This window comes from Sorex fumeus, unplaced genomic scaffold, assembly GCF_029834395.1.
Source record: "Sorex fumeus unplaced genomic scaffold, SorFum_2.1 ptg000034l, whole genome shotgun sequence".
Taxonomy (NCBI): Eukaryota; Metazoa; Chordata; class Mammalia; order Eulipotyphla; family Soricidae; genus Sorex; species Sorex fumeus.
In genome coordinates, this window is record NW_026606091.1 from 10829160 (window position 1) to 10846074 (window position 16915).

General features: G+C 39.9%; 2 protein-coding genes across 2 annotated transcripts in view; both read left to right on the forward strand.

The window, feature by feature from the left end:
• The window catches only part of FOCAD (focadhesin), a 339599-nt gene that overhangs the window by 24335 nt on the left and 298349 nt on the right, over positions 1-16915 (forward strand). The window contains exon 2 of the mRNA XM_056117152.1: positions 15093-15180. Within this exon, the coding sequence (XP_055973127.1) occupies positions 15124-15180 (57 nt within the window). The 5' untranslated portion in view covers positions 15093-15123. The remainder of the gene's footprint in view (positions 1-15092; positions 15181-16915) is intronic.
• LOC130026372 (U6 snRNA-associated Sm-like protein LSm2) lies at positions 4788-5157 on the forward strand. The gene has a single exon (XM_056117151.1). The coding sequence runs from the start codon at positions 4846-4848 to the stop codon at positions 5104-5106; it is 261 nt and encodes an 86-aa protein (XP_055973126.1). The 5' UTR covers positions 4788-4845; the 3' UTR covers positions 5107-5157.

Here is a 16915-nt window from a genome sequence, read left to right on the forward strand (position 1 = left end):
GTGTGAGAGCAAAAAAATTAACGGAGTGTGACTCTGCCAGAAAGAAAACTCTAAAAAGATGTGTGAGTACCACAATAACCTCAGGTGATTAGAATGCAAGCACTGTAATCAAAGATTGCCCTCAGGGGTCTTTGTAGCATCAGGAAGGGCATGAAAGGGAAGCAGGGGGTGGTGGGCAGGGAAGTTACACAATTACAATTTTTTTTAGTGGGCTAAAGAATGGTAATATTGGGGCTTGGGAGATGGCTCTGAAACTTGGAGTACATGCTTTGCACGTGGGAGCACTGGATTTTATCCCCAGAGCCACATAATCTCTCACGCACCAGTGGGAATGGTTTCTGAGCACCACTAGTTATGTTCTCCCTCTTTCCCCCCACTTTAATACTGGAAAACTACTCAAAGAGCAACTAATTTGAAGATGTCTTTGAAAACCTAGGTTCTGTATGGTAAAAATGATAGAAATAAGTTTTTAGATTAAAAAGTCCTTCGATTGCTTTTTCATTTGGCATAAATACTTGTATACGGTACTTTAAAAGGATTATTCAAGAATGAGTGGAGAACATATAATAAGCCAGGCATTATTTCAGTTGGTGGTTTTGTTTTTTAATGCCTGATTCTCCTGGACAGCAATCAGTTCTAACTTGGAATTTCCTGCCTTTGATCTTATTTTAGACTCCCATTTAAAAAAAAAAATAGAACAAAACTATGAGTAAGTAGGGTGTGCTATAACCGAGAAGGAACGGAATTGTAAAGGCAGGAATCTGATCACATTTTGATGTATTTTTGTAGATTGAAACCTGTGAGGTTATCAGAACTCATAGTCACCCAATTTTATTCAGCTATTGAATTACAGATCTTAAGGTCCCTGGGACAGAACGCAGGAATGTGATCATGCCTCATATTATTGGTGACCCTGGGAAACACTAGCTTGGAAGTGAAGAAACTCCCTTCTCACCTGAACTCCAGGAATACCTGTTTACCTTTTTGGCAAGTGGCTTAACCTCTCCAATGTTCAGGTTCTTTGTTTCTCCAATGAAGAAAAAAAAGGAAGGAAAGTGATCTCAGATTTCCAATATAATTATTAGATACCACAACAGAGGGAATCCCTGAAAGAAGTGGCTTGGTCAAAAATAGACGTGTGGTTCTATCTCATGTAATAGTTGGAGTTCCTTGTGTGTAGTTCTGCTCTAAGCAATAGCAGATTAAGGATCCACGTTCCTTCTATCTGATTTCTTCAACAGTGTCCTAGCTAGAGGCATTGTCTTTGTATATGCAGGTGAACTTGAGTTGTTGCCAAGATCTGTTTTTGATTGGGAAGAAAGTGGAGAAAGCAGGCTTCCACCTGAAAGCTGCACACATCTGCTTAAGCTGTAGTGAAGAGAGCTGGATCATATATGTGGTAATACGTAACCATACATGAGACTAGGCAATGTCATAAAGCTGATTCGGCTGTAGTTTTATTATAAGAGAGCAGAGCGATAGCACAGCGGGTAGGGCGTTCGCCTTACAAGCGGCCAACATGGCCAACCCGAGTTCGATTCCTCCGCCCCTCTCGGAGAGCCCGGCAAGCTACCGAGAGTATTCGATATGCCAGACACAGTAACAACAAAGTCTCCAATGGAGACGTTACTGGGCCCGCTCGAGCAAAGAAGACATAGAGATGGCCAATAAACATGTGAATGTAAGTTCTTTTATTTTTAGGGAAAAACAAACCAAAACAGCAATAAGATACCATTTCACATTTGTGAGTATCTGGAAGACAAGAAACAGCATTGGAGAGAAAGTGGAAAGAAGAAAATAGTTCTACACTGTTGGTGGGAATGTAATTTGGTGTAGCCATTATAGAAAACAATATGGAGATTCCTCAAAAATTAAAAAAAAATCATTGAGTTATCCCATTTTTGGATATATGCCCCAATGCAAAAACTATTTTGAAGAGATATATGCATTTCCCATGTTTATTACATTTTTTCAACAGCCAAGAATGGAAAAGAACTTAAGTGCCTATTGAGTGACAAAGGAATAGAGAAGATGTTATAATAAATAAATACATATATGTAATGGAATGTATTTAGCCATTAAAAAGATGAAATCCTGTGATAGATGGATCTTGAGGGTGTCATGCTCTGTTAAATAAGCCAGATGGAGAAAGACAAATTCCGTGTAATTTCACTGAGTTGGTATACAGAGAAAGCAGATGAACTAAATACAGAGAAAATGAACTTTTGGAATATTAAAGCAACCAGTGGTTACCAGAATGAAAGGGGAAAGTGCGGGGCGGGTGGGGGGGGGGGGGGTGAGCCGGACTTTTAAAAGAGGCAAATGTGTGGTGAAGGTAGAAAACTTAGTGTAGTGTATCCGTGAGGCACATCTGAAGCATAATGCTCTAATGTAATGGTAAAAGTAAAATAAAAGGATAGAGCAGACTAATATTGAAGGAGGGCTGACAGTTTTGTCAGTAGCTGTTACATTGACAGTTTCTGCTAAATTGGCTCTGTCATACCACTTAGTCATGCCCTCTGCCTCAGCTTGATCTGGAGATTATTGTCTAACAACATGAAGTGTTTTCTATTCTCAACTAAATTTAATCATGATTTAGTGGTTTCTTTGAGAATATGATGATTTGAAATGATGATTTTCTTACACTTGTTCTTTATTGTAAAAAACTTTTCCTATGTGATTTCTCCATGATCTTTTTGTTTTTATGAATCTTACGGTTAGGAGGGCTCAAATTGTCTTGTTCTGTTAATTTGAGAATACAGGAGGCAGTTGGATTTTGAAGTGAGAGCAGTAGCTTATGTTTCTGGCAGGTGACAGGATTTAATACAGTGTGGTGAAATAGAATCCAGCTGCCACACTTCTAGAAAGGTATTTAGAAATTCTTAGGGACCAGGTCGTGGTAAGAGAGGAGCTAAGGTTGAAGAACAAGAAAGGTATTCTTGCCAGACAGCAGGGCAAGGTGGGTGGTTGAAAAGTGTTAACTGTTTATTCTAAATAGTTTTATTTTTTTAAAAGGTGGAGCAAAGTAGGAGAGTCTGCTAGATACTTCTTTTTTTTTTTTTTTTGTAGGCGTACTGCTTCTGCTAGATACTTCTGAGTCACAATTTTGAGAAATGTATACAGTAATATATATTTATTGATGATGCTTATCAACTTTTGGATAACCTGTTATTTTTTAAAAAACAGTGAAGGGATTTTTCAAAATATGTGCTGAAAATCCTTAGCAGTTGGTGTCAAAGCTTAAGTTATAGAGGAATTAAAAACTACATTCGTGTCCTGTATTTTATATTTCTGAAAAGTCTTCTTAATATGAGTGAGGTATATATATTTTTTAAAAAATCGGTAGGCTGATGATACTGTTCATGTAAATGTAACTTCAAGAGTGAATTCTCTATAGCCCTGACTTCCACTTAAATCACTGCCCTACATCTTTCCTGTATACAAATTTGTGGTCAAGAATACTAGGGTCAAGTTCTGTCTGTGATCTTTGAACTCTTTCTTCCCTTGTAAAATCCCTCCTTTGGCTTCCCATGGGGCTAGGTGGCTGTATTTGGGTAGGTTTTCTTTTGTTTTTCAGATTAAGCCCTGCATTTGAATTTGACACTAAATAGTTTTGAGTGATATATGGTGGATACTTTTATGTCCTAGACAAATTTGGGAAATTTCAAATATTCTATATGTATCTTTATATAGCTGCAGCTCCATTATTCTCTCTCGTGCAAAACAGAGAGATAGATTCTCTTGGATGTATTCCTCTGGGGATGAAGCAAGTTTGCAGTTAAGATGGTAATGCTTAAGTTAGACAAATGCTTTGATTAACTTTGAACTTAAAGCTATTATGAAAAAATTCCCTTCTGATTTAGATTTAACTGCACTACTGGCAAAAGGACCGTTTAGTGATGAACACTTTTTTTGTGACATCGTTTATGTAGCATGTAGTGATTGATTACAATTTAGTAAAGAACATCATTCTATTAAGTAATATATAAATGTTTTCTTTAATGTTTCCAATGCTCAAGGGACTATGGAATTAAAAGTAAAATAGACTTCATGCTACACTGCCAAAGCCAGAGCAAGTATTCGTATTTTTAAAAAAGCTTTTTCTGGGGCCGGAGTGATAGCACAGTGGGTAGGGCGTTTGCCTTGCACATGGCATCCCATATGGTCCCCCAAGCACTGCCAGGAGTAATTCCTGAGTGCAGAGCCAGGAGAGACCCCTGAGTATCTCTGGGTGTGACCTACCCCCCAAAAAGCTTTTTCTATGAGACTATGACTTAGTACCTTGAAAGGTAATTGATTGTCATTACTATGAAACACCAGTCTCCAGCAGAGGCATTTTGTAGTTTTTTGGCCAAGGGTACCAAATTAAGGATGATAAAAAATTGTATTGTACTTGGATAGTGTTTTATTTTTTATTTTAAGTTTTTTTTTGGAGGGGGGCACACTCAGTCATGCTCAGTGGTTACTTCTGACTCTGAACTTAGGAATCATTCCTGGTGGTTCTCTGGGGATTGAATATGTGCAAGGCAAGTGACCGACCCTATCTGCCATCACTTTGACCCCCCAACTAGTGTTGAGAGTGCTTTATGACCACTTTTAATAGGAATGGTGAAGTTAGTACAGATTTAAAATGCCGAATTTCTATTTTATTCCTTTTGGTTGTGCTAGTGATAGAACCCAGGACTTTATGCATGTAAAACAAGTTCTTTATTGCTGGGCTACATTTCTAGACTTTGAAATAGGTATTTATTTTCCAAATGTCACATTAAAATAAGCATTGTGCGTCTGGCGCGCGGACCCCGGCCCGGTTCTGACCGGCCTGGCCAGCACTCCCGCGCAAACACCATGCTCTTCTATTCCTTTTTCAAGTCCCTTGTGGGCAAGGACGTGGTGGTGGAACTCAAGAATGACCTGAGCATCTGTGGAACGCTCCATTCTGTGGATCAGTATCTCAACATCAAATTAACGGATATCAGTGTCACCGACCCTGAGAAATACCCCCATATGTTGTCGGTGAAGAACTATGTTCAGTTGCCAGCAGATGAGGTTGACACACAGTTACTGCAAGATGCAGCAAGGAAGGAGGCCCTGCAGCAGACACAGTGACAGTCCCGCGGCCCTCTGCCCTCCTGGCCCAGCCAGGACCCTCCCCTAGACAGTCGGGTGCTGTGTTGTTTTGTCATGGCTTTTGTTTGTTTTTTTTGAAGAATGAACAGGTGGAAAAAAGTAATAGTGGGGGGGGGGGGGCAACTGTCCTCTGTTGAGAACAGGAGACTAGATCCATAGGCCAGGGAACTGCCAGCCCTTCCCCCCCTCCTTTCCGTGGGCAGCAGAGACCCTCCCTAGATCTCATCAGGGCAGGAGGTGATTCATTTTGGGATGGAAGGAATCTGTCTCCCGCATCGGGAATAAAATTTATGATGGCAAAAAAAAATAAGCATTGTATTTTGTAAACTTGGATATTAGTCATCTATCTACAAGATTTACTCCAGTGACCCACTTCTTGGTGACTGTCATCTTTTGGGGATGTTCAGTTTCTTTACTGCCTTAATAAACTACTTACATAACCAACTATTTAACTGGTCTCTAAAGCATATTGGGATTCCAGAATTTAGGGACTAGATCAGAAACTATAAGCCCACAGTTTCTTCTTCCATAGTTTATTAAAGTAATATATTATTGTCACTCTTGTGATATGCTGTTAATGTTGATAACCTTATCTTCTTCTCTGGGATGCTGTTAAAGTTTATTGTCGACAGAGTGAGATTGGATCATCAGGAAACACTGTACTTGGACCCCATTAGCTGAGTCTCTTTTTCTGAATTACATATTTTGTAATAGCCATTATTTTCTCATGATTTGTGTGTACAAGAATACGAATTTTCCCTTTCCATAGATTATTGAGCACATTCCCGAATATAACCCACTGCACCCCAAATATAAAGTCTAATGTGGAACTTTCCTCAGAGTTTAGGGCCATGAAAAAGTTAGCTATTTTTGGTAAGGGGAAGAATTTTGAGCACATGGTACTATTTTGAAAATCATTTTAGTCAAAGTGGAATTAGACAGCAGGTGGAAATGAAGTCAAATAAGTGAGACTCTTGATGGAGGGCTTCAAAGCTAGGAATCGGAATTTTCATTTATCCTGGCAAACAATTGAAAACGTACTGCGACTCCTTCACAGGGAAATGATGTGATGGAAATAGCATTTTAGGCAATTATTCTGACAGCAGTGCAGGGGATGAACTCAGGCGCAGAGAACCTCAATTCTAAGCAGTTACTAAAGTAAGCTAATGTGAATTAAGACGCGGAGTGTAGAAACAGGGAAGGGGGGGATACTGAACCTCTGGAAACAACAAATCTGACTTTGTGACCTAGAGGTCAGATCAGAGAATTGTGTCAAGGAAATTTCAAAAAAAAAAAAAGAAAAGCTCAACTGAAATGCAAACAGACTTAATGAGAGAGAGAGGAAGTACTTAATTATTTTCAACTACCTTAGTTTCTATTCTTTATCAGAAAGAGTAGTGGACTGTTGGGAGATGTCGATGATGACTTTGGGAGAATTGTCATGAAAGGAAGAGAACAGCAGGCAGAGAGAGAATTGTAGTATTTCCTGTAAGACCAAAGATGAAACCCAAAAGGCAGACCGGACTGAGGACTTGGAGGGATTGGTAGTGTTTTTCCAGGAAAGATGACTGTAGACTTAACAGGTATTTCTAGAAAAAAGTGCTGTGCCCAGATAAATTTGCTAATTCTGGGGTGGACAAAGCTAAGCAAGCTTTTGGGGGCCGGAAAAATAGCACAGTGAGTAAGACATTTTCCTTGCATACAGCCAACCTGTGTTCTATCCCTGACATTCCATACGGTCCTTTGAACACTGCTAGGAGTAATCCCTGAACATTGCCTTCCCCACCCTCCAACCCCCCGAAAAATTCTTATTTAATACTGATGAACCATTCTTTATATCTCTAAGATCTATCTCTCCCAATAGGGCTTCATGTAGCTAATGCTCTGCTTGACACTCGAATATTCATTTGACATCTAATGCTTAGATATCAAAAATGGAATTCCTGCTCTTTCTGCCTGTGAGATTTGTTTCTAGATTTCAATTGCTAGTAACTTAATTATTATTTTTTTAGCCACACCCAGTGATTTTCAAGGGTTACTCATGGCTCTGTCCTCAGGAAACACTCCTGGCAGGGCTTGGGGGGGCCCATATGGGATGCCAGGGATTGAACCCAGGCTGGTTTGTCCAAGGCAAACACCCTACCTGCTCTACTGTTGCTGTGACCCCCTCCATCTTTTTCTGTCAGTGAAAAGTGGCCTTAGTAATGTATGAGTGGTTTAATTTTTAATGTAAAAATGCCTTGAGAAGTTTCTTAGATCAAAAGCTTTGAACTGTCATTGTCCTGAAATTTCACCTCTTTTCTCCTCTAGTTCTTTGGCAGCCACATTGACTTTACCTTCAGGTCTATTCTGCATCTGACAGCAGATATATTGGTTCTATTCAGGTCTTACTCCTTTTTTCTTCCTGTAGTAGCCATTCATTTCATAAATACATGTCTACGTTTAGAGCATAGGCCAACATTGTAAAACGTCTACAAAGCCTTTTATGGTCAGCCTTCTCGTTGACATGATGTATCATTCTCTTCCTCCTCCCTGCTTCTGACTCTCCTTGCTCTTTCTAGAACAGGCCTTTGTCCTCCCTCCTTCCCTCCCTTCCCATAACTTTTTCCCCTGTGATATTTATTTTGGTATGTGATTCACAGTACTAATAATCAAGTTTCAGGCATACCATGTTTCCACATCATACCCACAACCAGAAAATCAGTGTATACCTCCACCAGTGTCTTAAGATCTTCTTGCCACCCACCATCTTTGGCAAATAGTTCTGTAGATAAATTCTCCCAGGTGCCCTTGCCATTGACCAGACTCTCCCAGATGCCCCTACCATTGGCCATTTGTTATTTCCTTACTAATTTTCCTTATATTTCACATGTCAGAGAGATCATTCTGTATCTGCCCCTCTCCATTTGACTGACTTCACCTGGATGCTATAGTTTTATCCAAATAGTGTTGTATTGCACATTTTCATCTTTTCTTACAGATGAGTACGTTACATTGTGTGTGTGTATGTGTGTTTAAATCTACTCCTCAGTTCTAGAACAAGTGGGTTTTTTTTTGTTTGTTTTTGGGCCACACCCAGTGATGCTGAGGCTTGTGGCTCTGCTTTCAGGAGTTACTCCTGGTGTTGCTCGGGGGATTATATGGGATGCCCCGATCAAACCCAGGCTGGCCACATGCAAGGCAAACATATCCTACCCTCTGCACCATTACGTGAACAAGTTTTCAGTACTTGATTCATTTCGGACTTTTGCACTTACTATTTCCTGTGCTTGTAAGACTTTGTAGTTACCCGTGTGGCTGTTTTCCAGAAGTCACCTTCCTTAGAAGGAACTGCTGACTCTGACTTACGTGTTTATGACAGAAAATGTGTCCTTCCTCCATTCTGCATCTCTTTTAGTTTGTGTGATTATTTTGCCTTTGCATTTATCATCAGGCTATATGATAAACACACACACACACACACACACACACACACACACACACACACACACGATGTTTAGGAGTTACTGCTGGCTCTGCACTCAGGAATTGAACCCAGTTGGCCTTTTTTTTTTTAAGGTTCTAATATAAAAATTCATTTATTTACAATCTTTACACAATATGTTTAATCTTTAGAATTTGATTCAAACATCTTTATTATTAGCCTGCAGTATATCTTGAGAACCATATGGCCTGAATACTGACCAGATTTTAGCATGGGTCCCTGTCATAGTAAGGAGAACTTGCAGTTATTTACAAGCATAGGGTATAGAAAATTTTCTAAAGAATCAGAAGGAAAGGAAAAATATGAAAACTTTGGAATGAGAAATAAACCTGGCTACAGAACAAGAGTTGCACAGTAACTGGTTTTCTTAAGAAAGGCAATAGAGACTCAGAAATCAGAACTGGCTAACCTAATTTATTAGGAAACCAAAGGAAAATAACATCAGTGAGGAGAGTTGTAACTTCTGTGGGGCTGAGTTTTCAGCTCACAGCTAGGATTTAGGATATGTTCAGGAAATTTTGACTTGGTGTTCCTGAAGTGATTTTTATCACCTGGATAAAATATAGTACAGAAAAACAATGGTGAATTTAAAATGTTCAGGAAATTGAAGAGAATATGGCAACTTCCTCAAATATATGAAAAAAATACCTCAACCTCTAAATCCAAATGGGTGGATATGACCAGTTCACTGTATCACTGTCCTCCCGATGTTCATTGATTTTGCTCGAGCGGGCACCAGTAATGTCTCACAACAAATTGTGAGACTTGTTGTTACTGTTTTTGGCATATCGAATACATCATGGAACCAATTCAAAGCAAACTTTTTTTGTGTGTGTCACACCTGGCGATGCTCAAGGGTTACTTCTGGCTCTTCACTCAAGAATTACTCCTGGTGGTGCTCGGGGGACCATACGGGATGCTGGGAATTGACCCCGGGTTGGCCGTTTGCAAGGCAAATGCCCTACTTGCTGTGCTATCGCTTCAGCCCAGAAACAAACTTACTATTATTATTATTTTTAATTTTTATTAGTGAAACACGATGAGGTACAGTTGTACACTTACAAATTTTTGTGCTTGGGTTTCACTTATACAGTGGTCCCTGGTTGGCCTTTTGGAAGGCAATACTTTCTCTACCTACTGTACTATTGCTCTGGTCCCTTTTCTTTTCTTTTTTTTTTTCTTGTTAGTGTGTCTTGAAATTGGCCTTGCTTGACAATATGGTTCAAGCATTTAGATCAGTGCCTGACATACAACTGGAGCCGATTGTTTGTTAAATGAGTGAATCTTCAAGATGGCTATATATATATCCTAACACAATCTTCCCTCTTCTCCCTATGGAGATCTCTTTTTCCAGGGTTTCCCAGAATTTGTGAAATTTTCAGACATCTGATGGAATTCAAAAAGGGAAAATTCTAGGAAGGGTGGATAGATTTGCATAACAGAGAGGTTGAAGAAATTTTCACCTGCCTAAGCTAATGAGTAGACATTTAAAATTGCTTTATTGTTGGTTTGCAATGTTACAGAATTTTAGACTTGTAGCTTTGTTTGTGCAATTGGATTCATCGCGTCCACCACCAAAATTCAAGTGTCATTCCTCTCGCCCACCCAAAAACCTCCTTCTCTGTTCCACACTCTAATTCCCTTTCTCTCCAGTAATCACCCTGATTTTCACTAAGTCAGGGAGCTAGTTTGACTGTTTCTTTTTCCCAGTGCATATTCCATAAATGAATGAAACCATCTGGCAATTCTCTACTTATTTCTGTTAGCAAAATCGCTTCATGTTCCAACCGTGTTTTTAGATAGGAATATAGTTTAAAGTTTTAGGACAAGCTGTTTCAGTGCTTGAAATGTCAAACCAAAGGGAGTAAAGTTGGACCTGGACATTAAAGAAAAATACTTGGACAAGCAATCCATTCTGAGGGTTTAACTTGTCAAGGGGGGAAAGTAATGAGAAAGAACTGCAGGTTTAACGCAAGACACACCAATTTGTTTTCTCTTTCTTATATTTATTTATTGAATCACTGTGGGAAAAGTTACTAAGCTTTCAGGTTTAAGTCTCAGCCACACAATGATCAAACACCTCTCCCTTCACCAGTACTCGTTTCTCACCACCAAGAACCCCGATACACCCTCCTCATACCCCTTCCAGTGCCTGTGAGGCAGATGATTTCCACTGAACTCTTCTCTACATTTATTACATTCATTATTTCAACAAAAGATGCACCATTATTGTTTAGAATTTCCCCCCTAACAATCAGAATTGCTGAAAAGGCATTGTGAAATACTTTGTTTTCTATAGCTGGTTATAAGAATCATATAATGTCGCATGGGAGTTTGGATTTCGGCAAAGAGCCAAATAATTACGAGATTGGCTTCTGTGCGTCTGGTGTTATGGCTGTGCCAGAGAGCTGCTCGTGGGGGGCAACTTGTGACCTCAGAAGGGCGAGCCGGTACCGCCTCCCTTCCCATGAGACTGCAGTTGCCCTTTCAACGCCGGCTCATATCTGGCTTTCTTGTAAGCTCTGAGGCGGCGGCCACCTTGCTAGGAGGGGGGAAAAAGGTGGAAGGGAGCAACACCCTTTCCCACCCAGGGAGGCATGGTGCCGTAGTTTAACACATGGTCCATTCACTTCTCTGCTGCAAGCTGCTGGGCTCTGGATTAAGTCCTTTTGCGTCTGGAGCCATGGCTGTACCAAAGAGCCGCTTGTGGGTGGCAACTCGCAACCTCAGTAGGGCGTGAACGATGAGCTGGTACTGTCCCCCTTCCCATGAGACTGCAGTTGCCCCGTCACTGCTGACTCATTCCTGGCTTTCCAAGAAGCTCTGAGTTGGCGGCTACCTTGTATGTGGTCCAGATGCATTTCTGCCAAAAGCTGCTGGGTTTCAAGATTTGTTTCTGAGTCTCTGAGATCATGGCCGTTAATTAGCTTGATCAGGAGCCAGAGAGGCTGTTTGTAGGCGGCGACTCGGGATCTTGCTGGGATGGGGAGGAAAGGGCTGGTTCCACCCCTATCTGGTGAGGCCCCACGTGCCTCGTCACTGCACGCCCAAACCTGACTGGCCAGTGGCCTCTGGAGGATGGTGGTCAATGTACCGCCAAGGGGAACAGGCCAAGGCACGAAACCTCTTCCCACCTGGAGTGGCCCAGCGCCAGTAACCTACTGCAGGAACAGGACGCATTTCTGCCAAAAGCCTTTGTATTTTGAGATTCATTCCTAAGTCTCTGGGATCATGGCCTTCAAGCAGTTCAATCAGGAACCAGAGAGGCCATGCCTCCAATTATATAGCTGAGCCGGAGGTGGTTTGTGGGTGTGTCTCCCGCATACCTGACTTTTGGCCATTTACTTTCTTGGTAAACTTTGCCCCAAGTTTTTGGGGTCTGGCCAAAGGCACAGCAGCAGTTTTGGGGTATCTAAAAGCCTGACGGTCCATCAGACTGCTGATGTACTCGCCTCATAGGTACAGACTGACCTGCTGGCAGCACCATACTTCCCACACCAATTTTTTTTTTTTTAATTTTGATTAGTGCCTCTGTGGCAAGGCATTCCCTTTTGTTTTCTCTCTCATTTTGGGTGCTGTGGTTTGCGAAAGAGTCATTGAGTGGCAATCATGTTTGGTCTATAGTCTACTTTCAGCATGCTTCTCCCATCCTGGGAGGATCCTCCCAATACCCTTTATTTGGGGCTCTCTTCTCTATCTGAGCTCCCTTTTCCCCTAGCACTTGTGGCTGGCCTCCAAGCCATGGAGCAAAATTCCTGGTACTAATCTCGGCCACTCTTGGGTGTTATTCTCCTATTTTGTTACTTTGTGTTCCCCAGATGAATGCAATCTTTCTATGTCTGTTCGTGTCTTTCTGACTCATTTTGCTTAACATGATACTTTCCATGTAGTACCACTTGTATGCTGGAGCGATAGCACAGCAGTAGGGCATTTGCCTTGCACGCAGCCAACATGGCCGACCCGAGTTCGATTCCTCTGCCCCTCTCGGAGACCCCGGCAAGCTACCGAGAGTATCTTGCCCACACGGCAGAGCCTGGCAAGCTCCCCGTGACGTGTTCGATATGCCAAACACAGTAACAACAAAATCTCCAATGGAGACGTTACTGGGCCCGCTCGAGCAAATCGATGATCAACAGGAGGGCCTTTACTTTACTTTACTTTTACATATTTTCTAACAGTTACATAGTACTCCATTGTGTAAATGTACCAAAGTTTCTTTAACCAGTCATCTGTTCTCGGGCACTTAGGTTTTTTTTCAGATTCTGGCTATTGTAAAGACTGCTGCAATGAACAAACAAGTGCAGATGTCACTTCGACTATACTTTTTTGCCTCTCTGGAATATATTCCCAGGAGTGGTATTGCTGGGTCAAAAGGGAGCTCAATTTCTAATTTTTTGAGGATTGTCCATACTGTTTTCGAAAAGGGCCGAACCAGTCGGCATTCCCACCAGCAGTGAAGGAGGGTTCCTTTCTCGCCACATCCTCACCAGCACCGGTTGCTTTTGTTCTTTTGGATGTAGGCCAGTCTCTGTGGTGTGAAATATCTCATTATTGTTTTGATCTGCATCTCTCTGATGATTAATGATGTAGAGCATTTTCTCATGTGCCTTTTAGCCATTCGAATTTCTTCTTTGAGAAAGTTTCTGTTCATTTCATTGCCCCAGTATTTTTATGGGGTTGGATGTTTTATTCTTGTGGAGTTAAACCTGTACCTTGATATCAACCCTTTGTCGGATGTGTATTTGGCGAATATCCTTTCCCATTCTGTAGACTGTCTTTGTATTTTGGTCACTGTTTTTTTTTTGAGGTACAGAAGCTTCTTAGTTTAAGATAGTCCCATTTTTCTATCTCTGTTTTCACTTGCTTGGCCAGTGGTGTGACATCTTTGAAGATCCCATTAGCTTCAGTATCATGGAGGGTTTTGCCAACTTTGTCTTCAATGAACTTTATGGATTCCGGTCTGATGTCGAGGTCTTCAATCCATTTTGATCTTACTTTTATACATGGCATTAGGCAGAGATCTAAGCCCACTTTTTGCATGTAGCCGTCCAGTTTTGCCAGCACAATTTGTTAAAGAGGCTTTCCCTGCTCCACTTCACTTTTCTTGCCCCCTTATCAAAGGACACACGAATTTTTGAGGTCAGGAGAGTTTGTTTTGCAGCCTCTTTTAGACTATTAATTTTGTTAGTTGTATTTTGATAAAAAGTATAGTTTTTCAAAGTACTGGAAGGTGGTGTGTTCAATACTACCTGAAAACTTGGTGAATTGGTAACCTTAGGCAGCCTTCTCTACTTCACCACCTGCCCCCCTTCATCTTTCTTAGTTTTTTTTTCTTTTGAGAGCCTAGTAAGAATGCAGTGTGATATTAGTTAGTATTAAAAGTTGGTGCTAATTTGCTTGCTTGTTTCTCTTTTAGGAGACAAAGCACTCTGTTTGATGTGTGAGTTTCTACTCATTTCTGTACCTTTTGCTCATCTTGACTTTACACTGGTCTCTAGCACTCGGATTAGTGCTTGTATAAAAACTTGTCCCAAAGCGGGACATCGTTTAAACAATTTTGTGAAAATCTGATTCTTTGGTTTTTAGAAATCTTGATCCATTAAATTAATTTCCAGGGCTTAGAAGGTAGAGAGCACTTACTTTACAGATGGCAGCCCTGGCTACAATCTCCACCTGCCCTCCTCTAGTCCTGCCAGCACTGCTAGGAGTGGCCTTGGTTCTGGGAGTGCCCACAAACACTGCTTTATTTGACCCTAAACAATAACAATTAGTTTCTTCCTATTATGGGGTTAAACATTTAAAATCATGTTATTTGTGTTTGGAACTTTGGGTGTTTCTAAAGTAGAACTTGATTAGTTTTATGATTAACAGGAAAAAGCAGAGCTGTTGGACATTTTTAGTTTATTTATTTATTTTGTTTTTGGGTCACACCCAGTAATGCTCATGGGTTACTCCTGGCCCTGCTTTCAGGAATTATTCCTGGTGATATTCTGAAGATCATATAGGATGCCAGGGTCAGCCATGTACAAGGCAAATGCCCTGCCCGCTATACTATCACTGCGACCCCTTTAGTTTCTTTCTTTATTTTATTTATTTATTTTTTGTTTTGTTCTGCTTTGTTTTTAAATCACACTCGGCGATGCCCAGGGGTTTCTCCTGGCTCTGCACTCAGGAATTACTCCTAGCAGTGCTCGAGGGACCATATTGGATGCTGGGAATTGAACTTGGATGGGCGGCGTGCATGGCAGATGCCCTACCAGCTGTGCTATCGCTCCAGCCCCCATTTTAGATTATTTCTCATGGAATTGAGTATTATAATTTTTGACAGAGAAGGGGATGCCAAAGATTACCCTGCAGCACCCTGTGCTTCCTTTCCATTATTGTTTTGGGATGAGCTCTCTTAGAGTTATTTGAGGAGTAGTTAATTTGATTGAACTCCATTTGTGGACTAACAAGTATTTTTTATTTTGGGATATTACAGAATCTGAATACATACATGTAAGAGGAGCACAATGTCAGATGATATCAGGAAAAGGTTTGACTTTCCAAATTCTCTTATCCAATCACAGGTAATTGTATTTATTTATTTATTTCTGTTTGTTTTATGGTAACAAATGAGCCTTTTTGGGGGCTAGTTAATTTAAATATATACATATATACGCATATCTTGAACTAAAATAGTATTATTTATATATAAGGGTAGAGAGGGGAGCGAGGGAAGGAGATCAGGGAGAGAAAGAAGAAAGAAAAAATGGGTTCTTCACAGAGGAAAGGGAAAAGCTGAGAACATACATTTCATCTATATATCTATCTACCAAATGTGCCTGAATTTTATATTTTTTACACTAAATGTTTTTATTTCCTCTATGTGGAGACATGCTAGTCTGTTAAACAAGTTTGATAGAATTAAATAAAATGTTTTATATTTGATTTATTTATATATGAAATATATTTTGATTAAATAAAATGTTTTATTTCTCTTTATATAGAGAGAAGTAAACATTTAAAAATGACCAATGTCAGATTCTGTTTATACCATCCTTTTTTTTTACAGAAAAATAAAAAATTGCTTAACCTGGAGTCCCTTAAACTATTGGATATAGAACTCAATGTTTGTGTGTATCCAGAGTATGAGAGATTAATATTTTAAAGTTATATATTCTACCACTGTGCCATTGTTAGTAATAGTTTTTATTATGGCATTCCATAATAAAATGTCCAGATGAAAATTTTTGACCTATATGCTTCATTGAAGCAGGAGATAATATATATATGTGTGTGAGAGATTTTTTAATTATAAAGATAAAAACAGAGAGGATTTTCTACTGAGTCTTCTCCTAACTAGTGGAATTCTGGTTAATCAAGATGCTGTAATAGCTGAATGTATTTTCTTGTGAGAGTAAAGCTTACAGCTGAAGCCTGCCTGAAGACCTAACAACGCACAACATCTTGAAGACTCCCAACAGCTAACTTCGGAGATGTCTTCTGTGAGAATTGACTTAGCTGGGTAGTGGGGAACCCTTCCATGAGGAGTAGAACACTCCTTATGCAAGATTCCCTTCTACCTGACTGGGTTGGATTCATATTCTGTGCAGCATAGGTCCTTGCCATGAAGAAGTCGAAGACTTGGAGGATACTGTCTACAGTGTCTTATTTTCCTGTGCCTGGAGTTCCTTTGTTAGAAAGTTAGTCAAGAAATGGTTTTGTGTGTGATTGTTAAATGAGGGGAAAGTTGCATATGTATTGTTCATTCTAGATGTCAACTTAAACTGTTGTACTGTGGTAAACTTAGCAGTGTTGACTGATTTAGCCTTTGAGTTTTGAATTTTTAGGCCCAATTTAGGCCCTTTTTTGATTTAGCAGCAGCATAAATTAGGGAAACTAAATTTGATGGACAGTGGGGGAATGTTATCATTAAACTTCTCTTCTTTTGATCTTTTTAAAAAATATCTGATAGCTTTTAAAATATGTGTTGTATTTCATATTGATTTTATTAGGTTCTTATAAGCTATAATCTCCTCTGTAATATTCATTGTTCTTTTGTAATTACTATTCATGTTAGCATATTTCATTGATTTACACACATTTTATCTTTGAAGTTGAGTTACATCTAGTAATTGATGGCAGAAGTTTTATATAGTGATATTGCCTCCACAATATTGTGAACTAGCCATAATTTTCAACATGAGTCTAAAGGAGCTCTTACATTATTATAAAACTGCAAATTTAAATTATAAGCATCACTGTATAATAGAGATTAGTTGGCAGATATTCTTTCAATATGGTGTATAAAATAATGGTACT